The 25,877-nt window shown below is 42.5% G+C and overlaps 2 protein-coding genes across 6 annotated transcripts in view; both read right to left on the reverse strand.

Annotated features, from left to right (window-relative positions):
• The window catches only part of LOC139449609 (glutamate receptor ionotropic, kainate 2-like), an 84,290-nt gene that overhangs the window by 40,573 nt on the left and 17,840 nt on the right, over nt 1-25,877 (reverse strand). The window contains exon 1 of one of the 5 annotated variants that reach the window (XM_071231081.1): nt 4,472-4,559. The exons of the other annotated variants lie outside the window; for them this stretch is intronic. The gene's annotated coding sequence lies outside the window, so the exon portion shown is untranslated. Of the gene's footprint in view, nt 1-4,471; nt 4,560-25,877 lie in introns of those variants that run through there. 5 annotated transcript variants of the gene reach the window in all.
• LOC139450813 (uncharacterized) lies at nt 7,927-11,297 on the reverse strand. The gene is made up of 2 exons (XM_071232652.1): nt 11,292-11,297; nt 7,927-10,638 (listed from the first exon to the last, which is right to left on the reverse strand). The coding sequence occupies exons 1-2, from the start codon at nt 11,295-11,297 to the stop codon at nt 7,927-7,929; spliced, it is 2,718 nt and encodes a 905-aa protein (XP_071088753.1).

Genomic DNA, 25,877 nt, shown 5'->3' on the forward strand with positions numbered 1-25,877 from the left:
TTTAACACATGTTTTACGTAAATGGAATATGATAATTACAAAAGCCTTCATAGGATAACTAATAGAGTTGGTATCACCCATGGAACATAGTCTTCAAAAGGCTTGTTGGTTTCCTTAGCAACGATTCCATTAATCTTCAAAGCAATGGTCCATCAGAGACATAGGTGTACCGCCCCCTCCTTCGCTTTGCTTCCTCCACCATCAACAGTTCTCCGTGCAATCAAAAACCAACATTAATGTCCCCGACGGGCCTGACAATAGGAGGGTGAGTGTTGGGTTGGGGGCTTGTCGGTGACGTACCAGTACAGTGTGTACATGCGATACCTGGGGTGAACTTGAGTCATGTTCTAAACATTGGGATATCAGTAAATTGGAAGTATGAAGAATGATAAGGCGTTGTACTAAGGTGTGTGTCTATCACTTCTTATCCTTTATCAAATGTATTTCTTTCAGCGAAAGCGTTGTTTGTTCTCTGTCCTCTTTGAACATTTCAATTTGTTGTGTGGAGTAATATTCCAGCAGCTCCAGCTCCAACTCTTGCTCAAAAGCCGGGGGATCAGGGTAACAGAATTCAAGGTCTTTGGAAAAACGTTTATGTTAGACATGTGGAGGACATTTCCAAATTTGACGCATCCTAGGCCAGAATTTATGTTCGATGCAAGTCCCTAATTTGACTGGAACCATATGTTCCAGTGTTTGTTCAGGTGAATAGTTCCCTTGCCTTTGCGTGTGTTTATGATGAATGCCACTGGAAGGGCAGGATACGCGTACCTTTTCGCGAAGATCTGGTACCATTACTGTTTGATAGTGGTTCATAAACATATGCTTATGATATGGTCGGAATATGGACTCTGATTGAAGCTGATATTTCATCTTATTATGAAAGGGTTTTGTTGCTTTTATTTATGTTCACTTGAAAGATATTCAGTATATTCCTCTTTCCAAGATTTTGGAAAGAAAATGGAATGATGTTGTTTGTTTGTTGTTACAACTCTTGTTATCATGTAGGTGCATATTGAGTGAGGGAACGCCCGAAGTAATGCAGGTCTGAGAACGTGCATGGATATGATGCTGACAAACAGAAACGTAATCACAACGAACCGGGATTCGAACCTACGACCCTGTTTCTGGCATGTCTAAGGGACGCAACTCATGACATCATGGTATTACAGCGTCTTAGACAAGTGTGCCCCCTGAACCCCCTATAGCAGTCCCAGGAACCTGGAAACCTGATACAGGAGGTATTGAAGATAAACATGTACCAGAATATACCATGTTCATGAATTATGCCATGTCCTCACTGCCTGCTCTCATTGCACGGTATGTTTGTGTTCATGTTTTTTATACCCTGTGGCTGTGGAAAATACGTGCGTGGAATCTTGCGGTGATCGCTTCATTGGTAAATGACAGCAAGATCAGAGCTGACATACAAGAATTCGGAGACAGTAGAGCGATAAGTCAATTAATCGATGTATTAGATTTCTTCTGTGCTATATCTTGAATCATTGTGTTAGATCTTTCAGCGCAAAAGAAGGAACCAATGTGTTGTATTCTTCTGCAATATACATTAAATCAATGCGTTAGATATATCGCCTCTATATATTGAGACAATGTGAGATATTTCGGTGCTAAATATTAAATCAATATGTTGGATTCTTCGGCAATACATATTGAATCAATATGTAAGATAGGGAGGATATTCTATGGATGTCAACTTCTTTATTATGAGGAATCCAACGTTTCTGAGAATATACTTCACCCTTCATCACGTGAATAAATGCTATGAAGCATAGAACAATAAAGAAGTTGACAGCCATAACTTCTCTTCCTTATGTGTATCACTTCTAAATGTCATTCAAAGACTTAATATGTGGGATGTTTCGGCGCTATATAGTGAATCAGTGTGTGTCAGATGTTTCGGCGCTATATAGTGAATCTGTGTGTGTCAGATGTTTCGGCGCTATATAGTGAATCAGTGTGTCAGATGTTTCGGCGCTATATAGTGAATCTGTGTGTGTCAGATGTTTCGGCGCTATATAGTGAATCTGTGTGTGTCAGATGTTTCGGCGCTATATAGTGAATCTGTGTGTGTCAGATGTTTCGGCGCTATATAGTGAATCTGTGTGTGTCAGATGTTTCGGCGCTATATAGTGAATCTGTGTGTGTCAGATGTTTCGGCGCTATATAGTGAATCAGTGTGTCAGATGTTTCGGCGCTATATAGTGAATCAGTGCGTCAGATCGCTTGGCGCAATATATCCCGAAACTAACGGAGCATGTGTAATTGCTTGTGTTTTTTTTATATGTATCTTTTTCAATTATCCAGCATGCCTTACTCATGTCTAATAAGTTGCGTGGTCACCATTTGTTTAAAAAAAAAAAAATAAAAAAAATATTTTAAAATAAATTGCCAAACTGTTTGGCAAATGTTGTATTGAAGAACAATCAGTTGAACGCCAGGTATATCCAAACAAATCCACATCTATCCACAACTTCCCTCGATTGTCCTGGTCACACACACCAGTACCACAAACCATCGAGTGAGTGAGTGAGTCGTGCGTGTTTTAAGCTTTTAGCTATATACCAGCAACAGAACCATCCCGATAAGAACATGAATCTAAACGTCTTCCTTTACATAGCAACCACAGTTCCTTATTGCACTGCTCCGATTTGTAAATAGTTTCAATACGAAATTGTAATGAAAACTTGAATGAATACCAGCTCATCAAGCAATTATATTATGTGTCCTAGTGAATGACCTTCGATGACTATATTTTTGATATTCATAAACTGAAAAACAATGAGTATCCATAAACTCATTGTTTCACGTGGCTGTGTCAGTGAAAAATAGAAATTAGGACGCTGCACTGACACATACTGCTCGATGACATATTGTGTAGTAAATTATCTTAGTGGCTAAATTTGAATAAACAAACATTGCTATAGCAAATGCATTCTTGAATAATGAATACAATAGAACAACGACCGCTGCAGCTAATCATCTTCACCAAGTATTTGTACATTAGGGAAAAGAATGCATTCACTATCTCTCTGTCTCTCCTGATAAACTAGCCACTCTCTACATGTCAGCAGATGGTACAATGTTGTGGCCAAAATTGGAACTTATATGGTTGTTGCACAATGGGGGCTCATATCGCGATATCAATATGCAAAGATTAACACATTCGGGGCACCGGTTGCCAAGTATTCTACAGTGTCGCTTACTGCCCGTGGACATGCCAGAATCCTACTGTCGGGGGTTCCATTCGCCCTCATTAAGGTTCTAGGTTTGTCAGGACCATACCCGTGATCGTTGGCTTCACGAAAGTAGTAAACGTCTGAGACCTGCATCGCTTCGGGCTTTCCTCCCACATCGAGCTGTCACGCTGTGATATAACGGAACTACTGTACAAAGGGACTTAAAATCAAACTCACTCACTTGACATTTCAACGGACTTACTTATGCACAGGCAGGCAATGACAAATACAATGACGATCCCATGTCCAAACAAGCAACAACATAATACGTTCGGTAGCAAACATGAAGACTAGCAATATTACCTGAATCAAATGTTGAACATTCTGTAACACCGGGGTCATAAAAGGGAGGTTCAAGTTAAGGATATCCCAAACACCACCTATCCTTAATTTCAGGATTAATTCAGACCAGAGACTAAGAAAACGCCAGTGCGTGCATACAAGTGTCTTTAACTATGTTGTCGCCACATCGTCTTCAATGTAACTGCCAATTTTATGTGCTGTTGAAAAAATAACAACTACAACTCGTCATTACCAATCACAATTTCAAGGATTTAAGATTTTACAAATCAAACAAATTTTAGCTCCTTTCTTTCAATTTGAACACCAACAAATTAAAATGTCAGTTTAGTTACCACAGGTTTTGGTGAATGCATGGGCACCGATGTTGTGCCATAAAAAATCCGAAACTTTATATTTTTTTATTACGTTCACAAAAAAACCCAACACCTTTGTCCTGGGAGATTTTTTAAAAGTTTCAATATATTTATTTCCTTTAGAGATGCTTCACAAATATAACCATACACTATGTTTAGCACCGTTATCCCCTTTGTAATTAGGAATGGTGGAGAAGGCAAAGATGCGCCAAGTTTACTGACTGACGGAGACATCCAAACTGGATGCATCATTTATTGTGCAAATTATAGCAAAGAATAAATTAATCTTCCAATTTCTAATTGATCATGAGCAGAAACTGTAAACAGTTCTGAATAGCAGTATATATCTTACATTTTGACATGAATATATCATATTTGAAGAAGCTGGAGCACTACACTAACACATTGTAACGAATAAAACAGATGCATGTGTATGTATATGTATATGTATATCACTTACGTTGCCGTTTACTTTTGCATAGAGTACATAATGTAGCCGTCATAAGTATCCATGACACTCTACACTGTTCCAGATTGTTATAAAACAGTAACACTTACGTTCAATTCCAGCGAAACGTCACAGTGTACGAGTAGCAGGAGTGCTTCATGGTGCTTAGCAGTTCCACGGTAAAAACAATGCAGGATCATTCAGCAACGCAACTACGAGAACTACGTAGAGCAATGGCAAATACTAGTCCACTCCATCCAGTGCAGATAACTTTGGACTCCCGGAGGAAATGAAGCTTTGCCAGAAATGTTCATGCACGAATCATAGTTGCCCTGTGAGAGCCACACAGGCATAAAATATGGCAAATTCAAAAGGGACTAACATTAACATATCTGGAACATTTATGAATGTCAAAGGTTCCTATTTATTTGCAATGGGTCGTGAAAATGATGAAGTATTTGGATGGGAATGCAAATGTTGATACATATTTCTGAGCTGTCAAATAGTTCTGCTATCATTTACCAATGGGAAGCCGACCACTCAATGCCCCTATCACTAAAATGATGCTTGACACAGAAAGGGTAAATACTGCCCTAATTGAACGGACGCCTTTGCCATCCATTAATTCAGAGGCACGGGTTTATCATGCAGCAGACACTCACCCGTGGTTCAAGTTTTCTGAAATCACAGCATGGACAAAGGGAACTGAAGAACGGACTCTTTAGTGATGTTCCAAACCAATACATAGCGGGGCGCGTAATTGGATACACAATAAAACAAACCAGAACCCTCAAAGACCACAATATTTAAAGGCTCATATTGATGTTTCCTAGAAAACCAAAATGGGTCACTTATTGTTATCGGACACGACACAACGTCATTAAGGTCCCATTTTCCTCAATCTTCGTACAATGTACCGAGAGTTAAAGGAAACAGATACAAGTGATACATCTACCCTGACCAAGCAATAGGAATTCCTCCGAGATGAGTGAGTGAATTTATGCTTTACGTCATATCGGCAATATTTCAGCCATATCGTCCACCGCGATGAACATTAGAAAGCAGTACAGTGTCAGATATGATAAAACTGGTATTAATATAAGGCGATTAGGAATCCATATTCAGATTTAAATTTAATAATTGCCTTGCTCCTAAAGACCTCAAAGCCTATATCCCTAAAACCTGTACCCTTGAAGGGGTTCAAAAATGGTCACAGCTACGTTTTATAACTCATCATATGACTGAATATAATAAGATGCAGCAAATAACTGTAAATTAAATGAAAGTATCATTATGGTAATATTATAGTTTCGTATTCTATACAGTAGCATGAGCAACTTCAAAACCAGGTAAATAGCAAAATCGCAATTATTTGATAACATTCCACTATATTCCATTTGATGTGGTTGGACTAATATACACTGTACAACATGTGGACATGTAGTCTTACCTTACTGCCTTGTTCTTTAAGCTATGGAACTAACACACTATAGCATATGATATCATAACTTGTAGCAGTGCTCATTTGACATTTAATTCTTTCATTAAGCAAATTCATGTGCATTAAGTGCGAGCAGTTTTGTGACACACCTGCTCAAGCATTAATAACGCCACAATCTGCATGCGCAGCAGCTGGGAAAATTCTAACACATGATACTGAAGGCGACTCAGAATATTGCAATCTGGTAGTTTGGGATAAACTACAATATTTCATTATAATAAATTAAGTCATACATATGTATGTCAAACCCGACCCCACGTGTATGTAGTAAACACAAGAGAAAGCCATAAAGCAGATCGGAACTCCAACAGCAGGTGCCACTCAACTTCTTTGTTTGACTCTCTTATTTGTTGTATTATATGCAAATCGAGCAGAAGCTACGCTGTCAGAAGAAAATGGAAGCTGTCAAATATCACTGGTTAAAATACCCACTGTTTGTTTGTTGTTTAACGCCGTATTCAGCAACATTCCAGCTATATGGCAATCCAGTGGAACCAAAAGGTCCCCCTCCAGAGCAATCCTTAACAACCCGAGGCCACCCAAAGCAATCAATCCAAAGACCCGACCCCCAAAAGAATCCAAAAGCAATGCAAAGGCAACCCAAAGCAATCCAGAGCAAACCAGGGCCACCCAAAGCAATCCAAAGGCAACCCAAAGCAATCCAAAGGCAACCCAAAGCAACCCAGAGCAAACCAGGGCCACCCAAAGCAATCCAAACGCAACACAAAGCAATCCAAAGGCAACCCAAAGCAACCCAGAGCAAACCAGGGCCACCCAAAGCAATCCAAAGACAACCCAAGGCAATCCAGAGCAAACCAGGGCCACCCAAAGCAATCCAAAGACAACCCAAAGCAATCCAGAGCAAACCAGGGCCACCCAAAGCAATCCAAAGACAACCCAAGGCAATTCAGAGTAAACCAGGGCCACCCAAAGCAATCCAAAGACAATTCAAGGCAATTCAGAGCAAACCAGGGCCACCCAAAGCAATCCAAAGCAACCCAAAGCAATCCAGAGCAAACCAGGGCCACCCAAAGCAATCCAAAGGCATATCTGGCAATAATAGTCAGAAATATTTTGGAATTAGCTGTCGTTCCATACATGAATGTAAGAGAGAGGTCCAGAAAACAAGCTCGTGTCGGAGTGAGTTCACGGCCCAATGGGTAAGATGACGAGCGTTCGTGAGAAGTGTTGCGTGTTCCGCACCACTTTATACGCATATTTCATTCACATGCAGGCGTTATTATTTTCAATGTGAGTGGAAAGACCAAAGTGGTACCGGTGTTAGATTTCTACCACTTTAGTGAAACACAGGAACACATGTTGCAGTTAATGAACGCCATATGGCCCGGGACATGTATACCATGATATGTGACACATGGATAGAGACAGTATGGAAAGAGCTTGGTAGGGTCCTTGGGATAGTCAACCTCCTGAATGTAACACAACTCGACACGTTATAATCCACGAGGACGGCAATATTACAATGGATGAATATAGGACAATGGAGGACACGAATATCTCTTCTGACAGATTTCATATGGTTTGACGCCGGTTTCTATAACAACGTATTGTCTGATGGCAAAAATGCACTGAATTTCTTCTGCTGATGACAGGGGTCAGAGGCATGATATGCGCGTGCACTTTGAGAATATATATCTGTTCCAAGCAACAACATTACGTTTGATGGTGTATGCTTCTCATGAATAGTGAGAATGGGTTGGGGGTGGAGTGATGTGGGGTAGGAAGGGCTGTGGAGGGGTGGCGATGGGATGGAAGTGGAGTGATGTAGGGTGGGAAGGGCTGTGGTGGGGTGGCGATGAAGTTGAAGTGGAGTGATGTGGAAAGGGCTGTGTGAGGTGGTGATGGGGTGGGCTGGAGTGGTGTGGGTGGGAAGGGCTGTGGTGGGGTGGCGATGGGGTGGGTGTGGAGTGATGTGGGGTGGGAAGGGCTGTGTGAGGTGGTGTTGGGGTGGGTGTGGAGTGATGTGGGGTGAAAAGGGCTGCGTGAGGTGGTGATGGGGGGGGGGGGGGAAGTGGAGTGATGTGGGGTGGGAATTGCTGTGGTTTAGGATGGTGATGGGGTGTGTGTGTGGAGTGATGTGGGGTGGGAAGGGCTGTGGCAGGGTGGTGATGGGGTGGAGGTAGAGTGATATGGGGAGAGCAGGGCTGTGGTGGGGTGGTGGGGGGGGGAAGTGATGTGGGTCGGGAAGGGCTGTGGTGGGGTGGCGATGGGGTGGAAGTGGAGTGATGTGGCATGAGAAGGACTGTGGCGGGGTGGTGTTGGGGTGGGTGTGGAATGATGTGGGTCGGGAAGGGCTGTAGTGGGGTGGTGATGGGGTGGAGGTAGAGTGATATGGGGGGAGCAGGGCTGTAGTGGGATGGTGATGGGGTGGGGGTGGAGTGATGTGGGGGATGGGAAGGTCTGTGGTGGGGTGGTGATGGGGTGGGGGTGGAGTGATATGGGGGGAGCAGGGCTGTAGTGGGGTGGTGATGGGTGGAGGTGGAGTGATGTGGGGAGAGCAGGGCTGTGGTGGGGTGGTGATGGGGTGGGTGTTGAGTGATGTAGGGTGGGAAGGACTGTGGTGGTGGGGGGGGGTGATTGGGTGGAGGTGGAGTGATGTGGGGAGAGCAGGGCTGTGGTGGGGTGGTGATGGGGTGGGTGTTGAGTGATGTAGGGTGGGAAGGACTGTGGAGGGGTGGTGATGGGATGGGTGATGTGGGGTGAGAAGGGTTGTGGTGGGGTGGTGATGGGGTGGGTGTTGAGTGATGTGGAGTGGGAAGGGCTGTGGTGGGGTGGTGATGGGGTGGGTGTTGAGTAATGTAGGGTGGGAAGGACTGTGGTGGGGTGGTGATTGGGTGGAGGTGGAGTGATGTGGGGAGAGCAGGGCTGTGGTGGGGTGGTGATGGGGTGGGTGTTGAGTGATGTAGGGTGGGAAGGACTGTGGAGGGGTGGTGATGGGATGGAAGTAGGGTGATGTGGGGTGAGAAGGGTTGTGGTGGGGTGGTGATGGGGTGGGTGTTGAGTGATGTGGAGTGGGAAGGGCTGTGGTGGGGTGGTGATGGGATGGAAGTAGGGTGATGTGGGGTGAGAAGGGTTGTGGTGGGGTGGTGATGGGGTGGGTGTTGAGTGATGTGGAGTGGGAAGGGCTGTGGTGGGGTGGTGATGGGGTGGGGGTGGAGTGATGTGGGGAGAGCAGGGCTGTGGTGGGGTGGTGATGGGGTGGGTGTTGAGTGATGTGGGGATGGGAAGATCTGTGGTGGGGTGGTGATGGGATGGAAGTGGAGTGATGTAGGGTGGGAAGGACTGTGGTGGGGTGGTGATGGGGTGGGTGTTGAGTGATGTGGAGTGGGAAGGGCTGTGGTGGGGTGGTGATGGGGTGGGTGTTGAGTGATGTGGGGGACGGGAAGGTCTGTGGAGGGGTGATGATAGGATGGAAGTGGAGTGATTGAGGGTGGGAAGGACTGTGGTGGGGTAGTGATGGGGTGGGTGTTGAGTGATGTGGAGTGGGAAGGGCTGTGGTGGGGTGGTGATGGGGTGGGTGTTGAGTGATGTGGGGGACGGGAAGGTCTGTGGAGGGGTGATGATAGGATGGAAGTGGAGTGATGTAGGGTGGGAAGGACTGTGGTGGGGTGGTGATGGGGTGGGTGTTGAGTGATGTGGAGTGGGAAGGGCTGTGGTGGGGTGGTGATGGGGTGGGTGTTGAGTGATGTGGGGGACGGGAAGGTCTGTGGAGGGGTGATGATAGGATGGAAGTGGAGTGATTGAGGGTGGGAAGGACTGTGGTGGGGTGGTGATGGGGTGGGTGTTGAGTGATGTGGGGGACGGGAAGGTCTGTGGAGGGGTGATGATAGGATGGAAGTAGGGTGATGTGGGGTGAGAAGGGTTGTGGTGGGGTGGTGATGGGGTGGGTGTTGAGTGATGTGGAGTGGGAAGGGCTGTGGTGGGGTGGTGATGGGGTGGGTGTTGAGTGATGTGGGGGACGGGAAGGTCTGTGGAGGGGTGATGATAGGATGGAAGTGGAGTGATTGAGGGTGGGAAGGACTGTGGTGGGGTGGTGATGGGGTGGGTGTTGAGTGATGTGGAGTGGGAAGGGCTGTGGTGGGGTGGTGATGGGGTGGGTGTTGAGTGATGTGGAGTGGGAAGGGCTGTGGTGGGGTGATGATAGGATGGAAGTGGAGTGATGTAGGGTGGGAAGGACTGTGGTGGGGTGGTGATGGGGTGGGTGTTGAGTGATGTGGGGGACGGGAAGGTCTGTGGAGGGGTGATGATAGGATGGAAGTGGAGTGATGTAGGGTGGGAAGGACTGTGGTGGGGTGGTGATGGGGTGGGTGTTGAGTGATGTGGGGGACGGGAAGGTCTGTGGAGGGGTGATGATAGGATGGAAGTGGAGTGATGTGGAGTGGGAAGGACTGTGGTGGGGTGGTGATGGGGTGGGTGTTGAGTGATGTGGGCGACGGGAAGGTCTGTGGAGGGGTGATGATAGGATGGAAGTGGAGTGATGTAGGGTGGGAAGGACTGTGGTGGGGTGGTGATGGGGTGGGTGTTGAGTGATGTGGAGTGGGAAGGGCTGTGGTCGGGTGGTGATGGGGGTGGGGGTGGAGTGATGTGGGGGACGGGAAGGTCTGTGGCGGGGTGGTGATGGGGTGGGGGGTGGAGTGATGTGGGGGACGGGAAGGTCTGTGGCGGGGTGGTGATGGTGTGGGGGTGGAGTGATGTGGCGTGGGAAGGGCTGTGGCGGGATGCGTTCTCTACCCACCTGTCCTGTCCTTTGCTGTCCTACATTTCATCCCTGAATGCCATTGCTTGTTTTTGGAAGGATGACAACGCGACAATATGACAACGTCCCTTCCAGGATTCCATACTTAAAGGAGGAGCCTAACACGTGATGTGTTCAGCATGTTTAGCAACGATTCTTGTTGATACAACCTGAGAACGTTTTGGTTCAGCACCTTCGGGACATATTTTGTTTTTCAAATCCGAGCCCGCCACCCCCCCCCCCCCCGCCCCCCCCCCCCCCCACCCCCCCCCAACACACACACACACACACACACACTATCCCCAATAGTACCTAAGTTATAGCTTTATATACGGTATAATTTTTACGGATTTCCTTAACAAACTACTAGATATGTATTCAAACTTACAAATCAAAGATAAGCTCACCTCATGAAGTGTGTGAATGCCCTCCACGAAGGGGTTTCTGTCAGACGTATGCACATGTTTCCAAATCAAGCTAATCGCACTGTGGATGTACTCTGGGCCACAAGGCGTTCCTTCTGAATAAACTTATGTCTATCTGAATGATGGCAGCGAGCTCTAACGCATTTGATGTGAGCTGATTCACGCATGGACGTTAACTATAAATCTCTTTTATCATCTTAGTCGGCGAAATTGAAATGCATTACCGCCATGTTAACACCATGCATTACCGCCATGTTTTCATATACAACGAGTGTTTAACATCATCCGATCATCAGTTTAACATGTCGTGCTAGTGGCGTTAGTGATTATGTTTTGGCTAATAAGCCAAATACATCCTTCACACCTGCGTTACTTAATGGCACCAGACATATATAAAGTCATCAACAAAAGCAGAACTTCAGGCACTGTAGATACCCACCTGTAAATCAGTCCGTCCCGCCGTCCATCACTGGTGAACAATGGCAGTTTTGTCAATCAGAACAAAGCACACGCCAGGTAAAAGACGGGTATTGGGAGTTTTAACCTGGCCGAGATGATTGATTTATCGTATAATAATACCAACAGAAAAGCTGATTTCACAGTTCTTGTAATTATTCATGATTCAGCACTGTTCAGGAGAAGGCTGTTGCTGAATGCTGATGGGAGATTTCTATGACAAACACAATCTCCACATGCGGACTGGGTGCATGATCGTTTAAATACACGGGACGTTAACAGATCAGTCGTTCATAATGTATGACAACACGCTGTTTAATTACAGCTTTAAATCTGAAGTAAACACATTAACACACAAAAGTGATTTAAACGTTGAGTGCCATGACATGATGGTGGCATTGACGACAGGTAAACATGTTATGTCACAGACTACACGTATACATGTCATGTCACAGACAACAAGTATGCACGTCATATCACACACTACAAGTATGCATGTCATGACACAGACTACAAGTATACATGTCATATCACAGACTACAAGTATGAATGTCATGTCACAGACTACAAGTATGCACCTCATATCACAGACTACAAGTATGCACGTCATATCACAGACAACAGGTATGCACGTCATATCACAGACTACAAGTATGCACGTCATATCACAGACTACAAGTATGCACGTCATATCACACACTACAAGTATGCATGTCATGACACAGACTACAAGTATACATGTCATATCACAGACTACAAGTATGCATGTCATGTCACAGACTACAAGTATGCATGTCATATCACAGACTACAAGTATGCACGTCATATCACAGACAACAGGTATGCACGTCATATCACAGACTAGAAGTATGCACGTCATATCGCAGACAACAGGTATGCATGTCATATCACAGACTACAAGTATGCACATCATATCACAGACTACAAGTATGCATGTCATATCACAGACTACATGTATACATGTCATATCACAGACTACAAGTATGCATGTCATATCAGAGACTACAAGTATGCACGTCATATCACAGACTACAAGTATGCATGTCATATCACAGACTACAAGTATACATGTCATATCACAGACTACAAGTATACATGTCATATCACAGACTACAAGTATGCATGTCATATCACAGACTACAAGTATGCACGTCGTATCACAGACTACAAGTATGCACGTCATATCACATAGTACAAGTATACATGTCATATCACAGACTACAAGTATGCACGTCATATCACAGACTACAAGTATACATGTCATATCACAGACTACAAGTATGCATGTCATATCACAGACAACAAGTATACATGTCATATTACAGACAACAAGTATACATGTCATATCACAGACTACAAGTATGCATGTCATGTAACAGACTACAAGTATGCATGTCATATCACAGACTACAAGTATACATGTCATGTCACAGACTACAAATATACATGTCATGTCACAGACTACAAGTATGCATGTCATGTCACAGACTTCAAGTATACATGTCATGTCACAAACTTCAAGTATGCATGTCATGTCACAGACTTCAAGTACACATGTCATGTCACAGACTTCAAGTATGCATGTCATGTCACAGACTACAACAGACAAGATATGTCACACACTATAAGTATGCATGTCATGTCACAGACTACAAGTATACAGGTCATGTCACAGACTTCAAGTATGCATGTCATGTCACAGACTACAACAGACACGATATGTCACACACTATAAGTATGCATGTCATGTCACAGACAACAAGTATACAGGTCATGTCACAGACTACAAGTATGCATGTTATGTCACAGACTTCAAGTATACATGTTATGTCACAGACTACAGTATACATGTCATGACACAGACTACAAGTATACATGTTATGTCACAGACTACAAGTACGCATGTCATGACACAGACTACAAGTACGCATGTCATGACACAGACTACAAGTATACATGTCATGTCACAGACTACAAGTATACATGTTATGTCACAGACTACAAGTACGCATGTCATGTCACAGACTACAAGTATGCATGTCATGTCACAGACTACAAGTATACAGGTTATGTCACAGACTACAAGTATGCATGTCATGACACAGACTACAGTACACATGCACTGCCCAACATAACAAAAGGACATTACAGACTCCCGAGTCGTCTAAGGGTTCGAGAACCTAATACAACTCCAAATCCCCAAGAATTAAAAATGTAGAACTAATGGCCTTGAGACCAGACATCAAAGTCATATATAGTGTTAATAAACGAGAAGGGGAGATGTATCAGGTTGTATATCTGGAAGCAGCAAGGAAGTGGCTTCGTTATCTCCACCTGTTGTTTAACTCAGTATGAAACCGGTTCGATTTGTTTGTATGTTGGTTTGTTTATTGTTAAACGCCGCACTCATCAATATTGCAGCTCTATGACAGGGGATCTCTAAATAATGGAGTCTGGACAAGACAATCCAGTTATTGACATCATCAGTATCGATCCACGCAATTGGGATACGATGTCAGCGAACCTGACCTCTGGATCCCGTTAGTCGCCTCTTACGACAAGTATAGTCGTCTTTTAAGGCAAGAATGGATTGCTGACGACCTTTTCTACCCCGGATATTTACGGGTCAGTATACTGCATCAGCATCTTGCTGAATGGGGCGTCAAACAACAAACAAACACACATTAGTATCTGGATGCGTCGTGTATGTCGATGTGAAACGGGTCCGAAAGTATATCGATTTGTCGTTGAAGTCGATATTACTCTGTGGTGCAGTATCTCGACATCACATACAAGAGTGAAACTGGTCTGAAAGTATGTCGCTATGTCGTTGTTCGTGGTCCGACATAATATGTACTGGCACGACAGTGTTCGAAGTACGGATGGATCGACGTCTCGGTGCAGGTGCTTGTACTACATGTGTCTACATTCCACAACTTTTGATTTACAGCGTCATACGACTCTTGCTCAAAACGTCTTTGATCAATGTTACAACATTCAAGGCCTCAGTAAAGCATAAAACAATGGAGGTCATTTACAAATTGGATGCATCACTGACAATAATGATGTCAGGTGAATTTCCCTATTTTTACTTGTACCTTATGTTCCCGTGTTTTTGTCAGGTAAATTGACTTGCTTTGTGACGGGTGCCACGGTGGTACAGGATACGCTTACCTTTTCGCGAACACCTGGTGTCATGCACGTGTCAAACACATGCACGTGATGAAATCGGAATATCGGACAATCGACTCTGCTTTGAGAGATTTCTTATGAATATGAAAAAAGGGTTTGGTGACTTTTATTTATTTGTTAAGGTACCATCATCAGTACCGAGACGTCGCATTGATAGTATGAAGAAGTTGAAGTCCATCAGTCAACCCCGTGTTCTCTGATACTACAACTTGTAAAACTAACGTTGCATCAGCGATATTTCCGCCAGGATAGATATCCATCGTTAAATAGTTGTCAACGAACAAAAGTAAAATGTTTGCAAAAAGCACAGTTGGAACTTTCAAGACTAGACACATCATGAAAGATGTTAGTATATATGTAAATATATATTTAAATGGTGCTATTGGCCTTCGCATGGCAGTACTGCTGTCCATTGGCAGGCAACAAACATATTTTTTATGCATATTGTGCTAGTGGCGGGTGTCATCGGAAGGGCAGGACATACATACTGTTTTCGCAAATACCTGGTGTCATCACTGATGATGTTCCCTGCTAATTTGCCTTTTACGCCCAATTGAATCTGTTTCGTCGGATAATCGAGACTGGTTATTCCCTTCGATTCGTCGACCGAATATATAACCATGACTTCAGGGTGTCATCCATTTAAACGTAAAATTAAAAACCACAGATTGGGTGGGCCAGTCTGAGCATAAGCATGATATGAATAACAAATAGTATATGCATTTCCACTTCATATGTTTGTCATTTGCAGATAAAATATCATAAATCATAATTTATAATGGATTTATGACTACAATCACAAACATAATAGACAATAAATACGACAATACCCTTTCTATGTTCCTAAGAAATCTCTGCCGAAAGCAGGGTCCATAGTACGATTCCGACCATATCATGAGCACGTGTTTATGAATCACTGTCAAATAGTGATGATACCAGGTGTTCGCGAAAAGGTGGCACCCGTCACAAACACACAGCTTCACAACGTATCCGCGGCGATACTGGTAAACACAGGTCAATGGCCGGTCATTAACTCAAGATTCACATCTCATTGTTCTGTTTTGTCTCACTCTTCGTTTGGGGGGCACGAGTGGCCCAGGCTTGGAAGGCGCCGCGATTCGCTGTGCAGAGTTGCGTCCCTTGGGCACGCCAGAAACCTATGATTGTGGGTTCGAATGCCGGTTCGACCCGATTATGTTTCCAGGTTTGTCAGAATCATACCCATGCTCGTGGGTTTCACCGAAGTTGTAAACGTGTGAGACCTGCATCACTTCGGGCTTTCATCCCACATTAAGCCGACACGCCGCGATATAACTGGAATAATGTTAAAAGCGGCGTTAAACCCAACTTACTCACTCACTCACTCATTTGATCTATTTGTCAAATTCAACTGAAACCCGGCCCCGTGTTAAACGCATAGCACACGCATGCTCAACGGATTACACACGCGCAGCACACCCGTGCCACATGTGCGTTACACGCGTTCTCAACGAGGGTACGGGGAATGAACATCTGGGCAGTAGTGTATATCACTGAAATCCCAACCCCACTTTAACCCCAAATTCAACAAGCGTATAACACATAACGATGTTGTTTTCAATGAGATGAAAAAAGTCATTGACTCCAAGGAACAAAAGGGTCAACGACGGAAACATAATATTTGTTCAGATCTTTGTGAAAACACAAATCTAAACAGTGGAACACATAGGGACATATGGATAACAGCTTCTGTAACACAAACAGCTATTTTAAGCTTATTAACCAAGAAAGATGCTTATAGTGACCCGTAATGTTTCCAACCAGTGGAGGTTCCTTGATTACCCATCCCCGCTGATGTTGTGCGTATGGTTCTCGAATTCCAGGAACATCAAAGTAAACAGTTATAATCGTGCGATGAGATACGTCCTCCTAAGCTGTGCTTACGGTTATGTTATTACAGTCGACGTGAAACACGAGGCCCTCGCACAGCGACACCTACCGGCTGGTTTATATGACAGTGTACACGGTAATTAGAAGGATATCGTTAAATATCCCCCCAAAATGGGAGGGAGGGGGAGATTCATCCTCAGGATTTGCTCCAAATGTAGCACGTTACTAGATAAACTGATGATGTGACGGATACTGTATTGTTGGTTTCTAAAGAAGTGATGCATATTCCAGATACAGTTCACAACCGTGAATGGTTTCGCGAACACCTGGATCATCATTGGTTGATTGTGATTCAAATACACGTGGATGGATTCTGTTTTTTGCAAAGATTGTTTATAATGTTTTGTCGTTTTTATCGATAATGTGCACACGAGTGAGTGAGTGAGTGAGTGAGGGAGGGAGGGAGGGAGGGAGGGAGGGGAGTGAGTGAGGGAGGGAGTTTCACGCCGCTTTTAGCAATATTCCAACCAATATCGAACCCGGGTCTTCGGCGTGACGAGCGAACGCTTTAACCGCTAGGCTACCCGACCGCCCCGCACACATATGAAAACTCTTTGGGAAATGCCATCTTTATACAGATGGTGGGAGGTGAAAGGTAATGATGTATTCTTATATAACTTCTCACGTATATCAAATGTAAAATACGAATACCAAGAAACATTCCCAAATCATGTCAACTAACATTATGAACTTGAAATGTTTGACATATTTGATTAATTAATTTAATTAGTGTTTTAAGTAGCCCCAAATATATTAGCATCACATTTTCACAACGCTGATGAACTTCACGACAATGGTATAATCACAGTATTTCTTATGTATATTAAAATGTTTTGATATCATATGGAAAATATAAAACGCCTCGATTATCTGCCGAAGAAGATTCCAATAGGCGTAAAAAGCAAAATAGTTCGTGAGTTCGTGAGTGAGTGAGTATGGTTTTACGCCGCTTTTAGCAATATTCCAGCAATATCACGGCGGGGGACATCAAAAATGGGCTTCACACATTGTACCCATGTCGGGAATCGAACCCGGGTCTTCGACGTGACGAGCGAACGCTTTAACCACTAGGCTACCCGACCGTCCCAAAAATATTTCGTGAACATTGTATGAACGGAACACTGAAATTTAGTGATGACACCAGGTGTTCGTTACAAGGGTGCTAAGCATGTCCTGCCCTACCGGTAGCACCCGGCACACACAATTTTGAAAAAAAGTATGTGCTTGCTGCCTGACACCAAAGCAAGCATTTAGAGATATAGTTCTTCTATATACTGTATGTATGCGTTATCAATTATGAATAGTATTCATCGAAGAAGTTAAAGTTGGAGTTTTGACAAACATTATATTTCCTTACCTTAATTATCAGAATGAGCAGGCGACACACGCTAGTGCCATTAATCTCAGTGAGCATTATACACTATTTACAGTTCCCACACGCGTGTTACACCGAAACACGACATTGAGTGGTAGTTAGTAATAAATAATTGCTCAGGCATATGTCAATGAAATGTTTGACTAGTGTTTAATTACTGGCTGTCAAGCCAAGACTATTTGTGCCCTCGTCAGTCTGGAGTGCCACGGACAGACTCGTGGACAACTCGTGGGCAGGAGGACTCGGCATCTGGACACGCTGCTGCTGCTACTGCAGCTCATTGCCCTACCGGAGCTCCTGACAGCGTCGTGGTGTCAAGCACAACCCTTTATACCACAACCCCCGGTCGTGGTAGTAATTACTAGGTTATTCCTGTCAGTAATCGTATTGGGTCAGTTGTCCCATCAATATTGGCAGTTTGTATTGTTTGGGGCCATTGCAGAATGTCCAGTAATTGTGAGTGAGTGAGTGAGTTGGTATTAACGCCGCTTTTCACAGACTGAGTATTTCAGTTATATCGCGGCGTGTCAGCTTAATGTTGGAGGAAAACCCGAAGTGATTCAGGTCTCACATGTTTACAACTTCGGTGAAACCCACGAGCACGGGTATGGTGCTGACAAACCTAGAAACATAATCGGGGCGAACCGGGATTCGAACCCACAATCATAGGTTTCTGGCGTGCCCAAGGGACGCAACTCTGCACAGCGAATCGCGGCGCCTTAGACGACTGGGCCAACCGTGCCCCCTCCAGTAATTGAGTCTTGCAGCTTTTAACGTACAGCAACTTATGTAAGTTACTGTCATGGAAGCATTCACTAAATGCCTGTGCAGTTCAAGGAACGCACCTTCTAATAGACCCTTGGCTTCGTGATTATATCACGATATATATGTCTTCATTAATACGTCACATATCAGTTGTGTCAACGTCTATCTTTTATCTTTCACTTACAGCTCGATAGTGTTCAGCTGACACTTAGCGCGCACGTAGTTGAATTTTTATTACATGTTGAGTTGACACTTTGTGATCACATATTGGTGCGTCATTAGAGTCACAAATAGATCAGTTTGTATTAGTGTTAACACATATTTTCACATATAGATGGGTCTATATTTAGTGTTCAGCTAACACACAGCGCTCACATAGGTGAGTACATTGACGCTAACACATAGCGCTCACATAGGTGAGTCTACATTGACGCTAACAAATAGAGCCCACATAGCTGAGTCTACATCAACGCTAACACATAGCGCTCACATAGCTGAGTCTACATTGACGCTAACACATAGCGCTCACATAGATGAGTCTACATCAACGCTAACACATAGCGCTCACATAGGTGAGTCTACATTGACGCTAACACATAGAGCCCACATAGCTGAGTCTACATTGACGCTAACACATAGCGCTCACATAGATGAGTCTACATTGACGCCAACACATAGAGCTAGTCCTGCACCATGACTGTGGAAAATATTTTTTTTTTTGAAAAAAACATAATCTAGAAATGCATACAAAAGCAAGTCTGAAATCAGCATAGGGAATTATTTTTTTTAGCGTCAAGAAGGATCTTGTGTAATATAAGATTTCAGAGACTAAATGTTAGTCTAACATAGAGCCCACATTGACCCTAACACATAGCGCTCACGTAGTTTAGTCTACATTGTGACAAGCTTTACATTTAACTTCAATATGTAAAGATCACATATATATTCAAAATAGTAAACACAACATTCAGCTATCACAAACTTCAGTCTACTTTTAGTGGCCATGTTTGCAGCAACTTTTTTAATTTGACCATGGAGACAGTGATCACATGGTTCAATCGGCTATGAGGAACTTATATTTCTATGTATTCAATTATCAGAAAGAAAACGCTCAAAGGCTTCATCTGTAGAATCCTCAGGAACATGCGATAAAACGTGACGAAAATATAAATATTTTTATAAGAGCTTAATTTCTGGCCGAAAAAGGTTTATATTTCAATGATTTGAAATACACGCCCATTACAAACTTGCCATGTTTACTCTGGGAAAGACTACTCGGATGATTCGGTGTAATACATGGTGCTTTTGCATTAACATGAAGTGCTCAATCGTTCTGTCATCCTGTTGATTTAGATGAGATACGTTGCACATAGAAAACGTCCCATCCCCTAAGATACAGCACTGTAAACGGAACCCATGCAGCAGATGCCGCGGGGGTGGTGAGGATAGAGTTCTCTAGCTATAGGGGAGGGGATGTGGTAGTACCGCCTCGTGTCGCGATGACCCACAGTGGGGGCTGTTCCGACTCCTGTTATGATCCTACATGAGTAGAGTGGGTTGTGTAGTCTAGCGGCATTCAGACAGTTTGTATACGGATCCGTAAACGTTGGCGTTGTGTATTTAAGATGAGCGTGATTAGGAGGCACGTCTTTATATAAGGAGTAAAGGTGAATGGGTTCTTAAAGGAGTATATTTTTTCAAATCCAAACTTCTTAATTAGTATCGGAAGTTAATGAGCAGACGTTTGATGTGTATGAATAACATGATGTTTGGTTTTTCAAAAGCCAAAACCAAAATCTAGCTCAAAATGAGATTTCTGTAAACACTGAAGGCAGATTCTGATGCCATTCAGTGTGAAATGTAATTATAGAAGTTTTCTGTTAAGATCAATGGTTTCAGCAATATGTTTTGTCGGTTTTACTTCATTAACACTCATGTACTCGACTGACTCTAGCTTAGGGCCAGACATTTAGTTGTCTCCTTAGGGTAATACACGATATGGAATACACATGATGTGTGTCGCGATGAGGACGATGCCCAAGGATAGATTGTGTACATGTGTACAGCCGTTACGTCTGTAAGACTAGAGAAATCATGAATTCAACATTCAACGGACTTTTGTATGTATGTGTGTGAGTATCAGAGGGAGACAGGGGGGGGGGGGGGGGGGGGGGGGGCAAGAGAGAGAGAAAAAGAGAGAGAGAGAGGCCAGAGAGAGACACAGAGAGAGGCCAGAGAGACACACAGAGAGAGAGGCCAGAGAGAGACACAGAGAGAGAAAGAAAGAGAGAGAGAGGCCAGAGAGAGAGAGAGAGGGAGAGAGAGAGAGAAAGAGAGAGAGGCCAGAGAGAGAGGGAGAGAGAGAGAGAGAGAGAGAGAGGCCAGAGAGAGAGAGAGAGAGAGAGAGAGAGAGAGAGACGGGTGTCTTGGAAGATTGCTTCTATTTTAGTTGTTGCAAACATGCTTTGTGTTTTATATGTCTGTCTGACCGCATCATGTAAACACTATTCCTTCTACATCAGATAATGGCGATGTGATATAGTTCCACCTTCTGATTATCCACGTGTGTATTTAGAGTATTATTGAGTGTTCCTATAAATTACAGATCTGTAAATATGAAGCAGCTCAAATGCCTCTATAAAAGACAAGTTATTGGTTCTCAAAGCTAGTCTTTTTTGAAAACTCCCTGCTGATAATATTACCTTTTCCAGTCATATTATGGAAGCCACATCCAGGATAGTAAAACCAGGCAACACTCGACAAAAGTAGCTAAGTAAACATAAACATGTCTGACTAAATCTCAGCTAAATGATGACTTAAGCGTTTAATATTTTGTCCAATTGTGCAGAGAAGTCACCATGGCGTAAAAAATTAACATATTAATTGACATCCACCTTTTAACATATAATTAGAGAGAAATAATTTTCCGGGATTCACAAGGAGGCTTTAATGAAGTGTAAGCTTAAATTAATAGTTTTCTTATAACATTGTTTATAACATGGAAAAGTAACTTTTAGGAGACTAGATGGTAATTTAAAGGGGTTTGGTCAATAAATTGGAATTGCGTTTGTGTTAAAATAGTAATTCTGGAATGATGTAACATTTTAAATATCACTATTCAATAGAGTTAGTATCTTGGCTGGTGCTGATACCGAGGAATATTTCATTTTTGAGCCTAATCATACCCTATACAGTAACATTTCATCAAAATGTTAAGCGTCAGAGACATTCATCACATAGGGCTGTTCCTCCCACATAATTAATATAAATAAAGCGACAAAACCCTTCCCATATCCAATAGAACTCTCTGCATGAAGCAGAGTAGATTGTACGATTCCGACTTTATCATGGGCATGTGTTTATAAATCACCAACGGTGGCACCCGTCACAAACACATGCAAAGGCAAGTCATGTATTCACCTGACAAAACACGGGAACGCGGTACAAGTCAAGGGAATTGCGTCGGACATCTTTTTTGTCACTGATGCGTCAAATTTTGAAATGTCCTCCACATGTCTACATAATACTTTTTGAAGGCTTTGCTGGGGCCTTGAGTGTTGAAACCTTGATCAAACAACTTCTGAGCAAGAATGGTATAACGCTCTTTCAAATCTTGGTTGAAAGAGCATGCTCGATTGTATCTTAAAAGTTGTGAAATGTAAACACAAAAGGCTGGAGCTGCTGGAATATTGTTCGAAATGAAGGGAAAGTTGACAATTGGAAAGTTGAAGTCATCCCTCCTGTCATACAGTCTTGTGGAGAGTGTTTTGTCACCCTTAATCTTTATGCATAGATCTAAATATGAAACAGATGAGTCGGTCTCACTGGTCGAATTTATTTCTAGTTCAGGTGGGTAAATCAGTGCCGACACACCGCGATATGACTAAAATACTGTTCAAAGTCTCTGACTCTCTCAATTAGAGTTAAGCATTGGGATTTCATCGTGGGATAATACAGTAAACTACGGTTATAACGAACTCAAAGGAACCACTTATTTTTGCTCGTTATAACCGTAGTTCGTTATAAGCATATATACAGCATATATACAACAAATGGCCGGGACTCAAAAAAAAGTTCGTTGTATCAGTCAGTTCATTATAAGCGTGTTTGTTATAACCGTAGTTTACTGTAACAAGTTTCGTCCCCAGTCAGCGACCCACGCATTCTAGGTTTCTTGACTTGACTAATGCTATCCGACCACATGCACACCATGCAGACATTGGCTCTGGTTATTCACTGCACGTACAGAACGTTGCTGCTGAAATGCCATCTAAAGTGAAGACCTGCTTACAGAGTAACAGCACACAATGTGAACACGTGAATCATGGAACATCAAGCGATTGGTCATTTCTATACACCTCCGCGCCCCCTGGATATCAGTAATACCCATAATACCAACTCAGTATGATCAACAACCAAATCCCACTCCTCGAACAATCAGCTGGAACACTTCCTATACAGCATTGATTGTTTTTTAGCTTTGTGTTTTAAATGCATAACTGACACTTAATCAAAAGTCCCTATGGGTTTCCAGCCCTCTTGTTATTCATGATTAGCAAATAAATGAATCTGTTTTTTGCAAATGTAATACTAAGGTCGTGATGAACTGGACGACCGGTCAGAGACCGTAGGTTTAGAGGAGTAGGTACATGGGAGTTCACAGCTGGAATAGTTAACAGTTAATTAAAACACGAAGAGTGGGAACATAGATATATGCATGTACTCAGCCAAAGAGGTTGAGTGAGAATTGGAAATTGTCAGTTCATGCAAATTTGATTTCAATCGTCTTTATTTGTTCAAATTTTATGACGTGCAGCAGTCCAGCAGATTACATTGAACGCTGCAAATGCTTCAATTCCACCCAAGACACTTTCTACAACGTCACACAGAGGAGACTGGGGATGGGTTACACACCGTTCAGTATAGTCTATTTGTTAATCTTGTATAAGATGTTTTGATAAGTCACTATAGACGCCAGAGAGAATAACACATTCCAAATCAGACCATTTGCTGATTCTACGGCTTGAACAACTTGAATAGCTATTTTACCTTTTCGCCCAATGGAACCTGTGTGGGCAGACAATCTAGACAGGTTATTCTATAGCGTTGACGTTTTATATTTTCAAAGAAGTTCACTGAGTATGTTTCAGTGTTAATGCAAAAATGTATTAAATGTACTTTTAGTTCTCTTTATATATCAATGCCAAAACACTACTTTCTTTTAGCAAACGTTTTGCAAATACCTTCAGAAGCGCAAATAAACCACCACACACACAATCATAGTTCCAAAACAATCAGCAGCAAATATTTGCAACATAATTCACAATTGGCTCACAGTAAAATGGAACGTCTTCAGGAATCTCGTTCGTGTAATAATATCCGACACAAATGTACGATGAGTCTGTTCGGTGGCCTAACTGAAACACTGGCTCTCTTTTCAAGAGGACATTCAGTGATCAATGCTATTTTTAATTTAAAATCTAAAGGCAAAATTATTTTTTCGGGAAATATGTTTTTACCTTTCATTATTGCTTTACTTAACTTAGAATCAAATTAAACTATGCCTCTCAGCTGATTTTTTCATGTTTAATTTCCAATTGAACAATTGAAACAAGAAAAGAAATGTTAATGGCGCTTAGTCAGGACTCAAAGAATACTTCTAGATGGTTTCAACTTTTAAAATATAGTTGATACAAAAGTTTTATGAATTCTTTTAAACATTCGCATAATACACACATGCTGATGGGTAACTTGGACATCTTATCTTAGAAAATCAATAAATTACCTATTTTCAAAGAAATTTAAAAAATATTTAACATCGTAAGGTCATGTGGTTTCAAAATTATTTCTTACCCCAGTCTTCATTGAACCAATTTAATTTAATACAAATTATCCAATCACAGAGGACTTTTTACAAACTGTTGCAGCAATGAGTAATGGTTAAATAGACATAATCAATCAATAACCATAATCAATTTTCAATCACACCAAAACAAACCAGGGTTACATTATATTTACATATGAATTTTCTTTGATTGATGAATTCAAATGTTGAACGTAACTGTTTTGATTGGCATATATTGACAACAATGGAAGTGAGTCAATGAATAATAGGTCAGTTCCGAACGGTGGAACATTGCAAGACATTCAATCGATATGATCCTTGACGTAAACGCATACTGATTCCATTGCAACAATTACCATAGTTATTACAAGACGTGGAACTTGACACTGATTGGAACAAACTCGGAATACTTTCTTTTCCTTCTCAGATTGTTAACTATTAAATATATTCATAGTCATATAGTATTAAATATAAAAACATAACTGCATTTGTAAACGTGTCCTGATTCGTTTTTTTCTACTAAGAAACACTTCACTTGTGTTTGCATCCCGACATCAAAAGCTGGTCACCCATATATCAGCTCTGTCAAACTGCCATTGTGTCTGGGTCTATAAATACCCTCTCTTGTCAACGTCCACTTATGTATTGATTACTCGATGGGAAAACCAACACGCCGATGACTTGTTCAGAAATGGTTGACTAAGTCATTGTTTACAATTGTCACCAAATTACTTTTTCAGAATAGGAGATAAAGGACTTCTAAAAAGGTGCATTGATTGCTAAATGTAGGTCATTGCCTGATTCCGTTATCTGTGTGTCAAAGAACGATGAATACCGTCGTGGATGGTGGTTTATAAACGACTGTGTGCAGCATGACTGTTGAATTCCTCCTTAAACACGCTTTGTTTGATTGCTAGGTCCTAAAATATGCATTTACATATATATGTCCTTGGTGACAGGATGTAAAGATGGACAATAACCTGTGCCCCAATACTGTGTGTTGCTTTGTAATACAACATTGATTTCACGGTCTGTTTGTTTGGTATTTCATTGTCGCCATTTGGTCGCAGCATTATACGAGATATATATCTACAGATCCGAACACAATCAAAGCCATGCGTTCAATCCAGCTCGCTTTCATGTATTGTGTTGTGTTCTGAGATGAGAAGAATACAGTTCGTAACTGTTGTTTGCATTCATGGTTCAGTTTCAGGGATGTTATTTGATAAGTTTAGTTTGCTTTGTTGAAGA

This window comes from Haliotis cracherodii, unplaced genomic scaffold (assembly GCF_022045235.1).
Source record: "Haliotis cracherodii isolate W230 unplaced genomic scaffold, xgHalCrac1.p SCAF_8, whole genome shotgun sequence".
NCBI lineage: Eukaryota > Metazoa > Mollusca > Gastropoda > Lepetellida > Haliotidae > Haliotis > Haliotis cracherodii.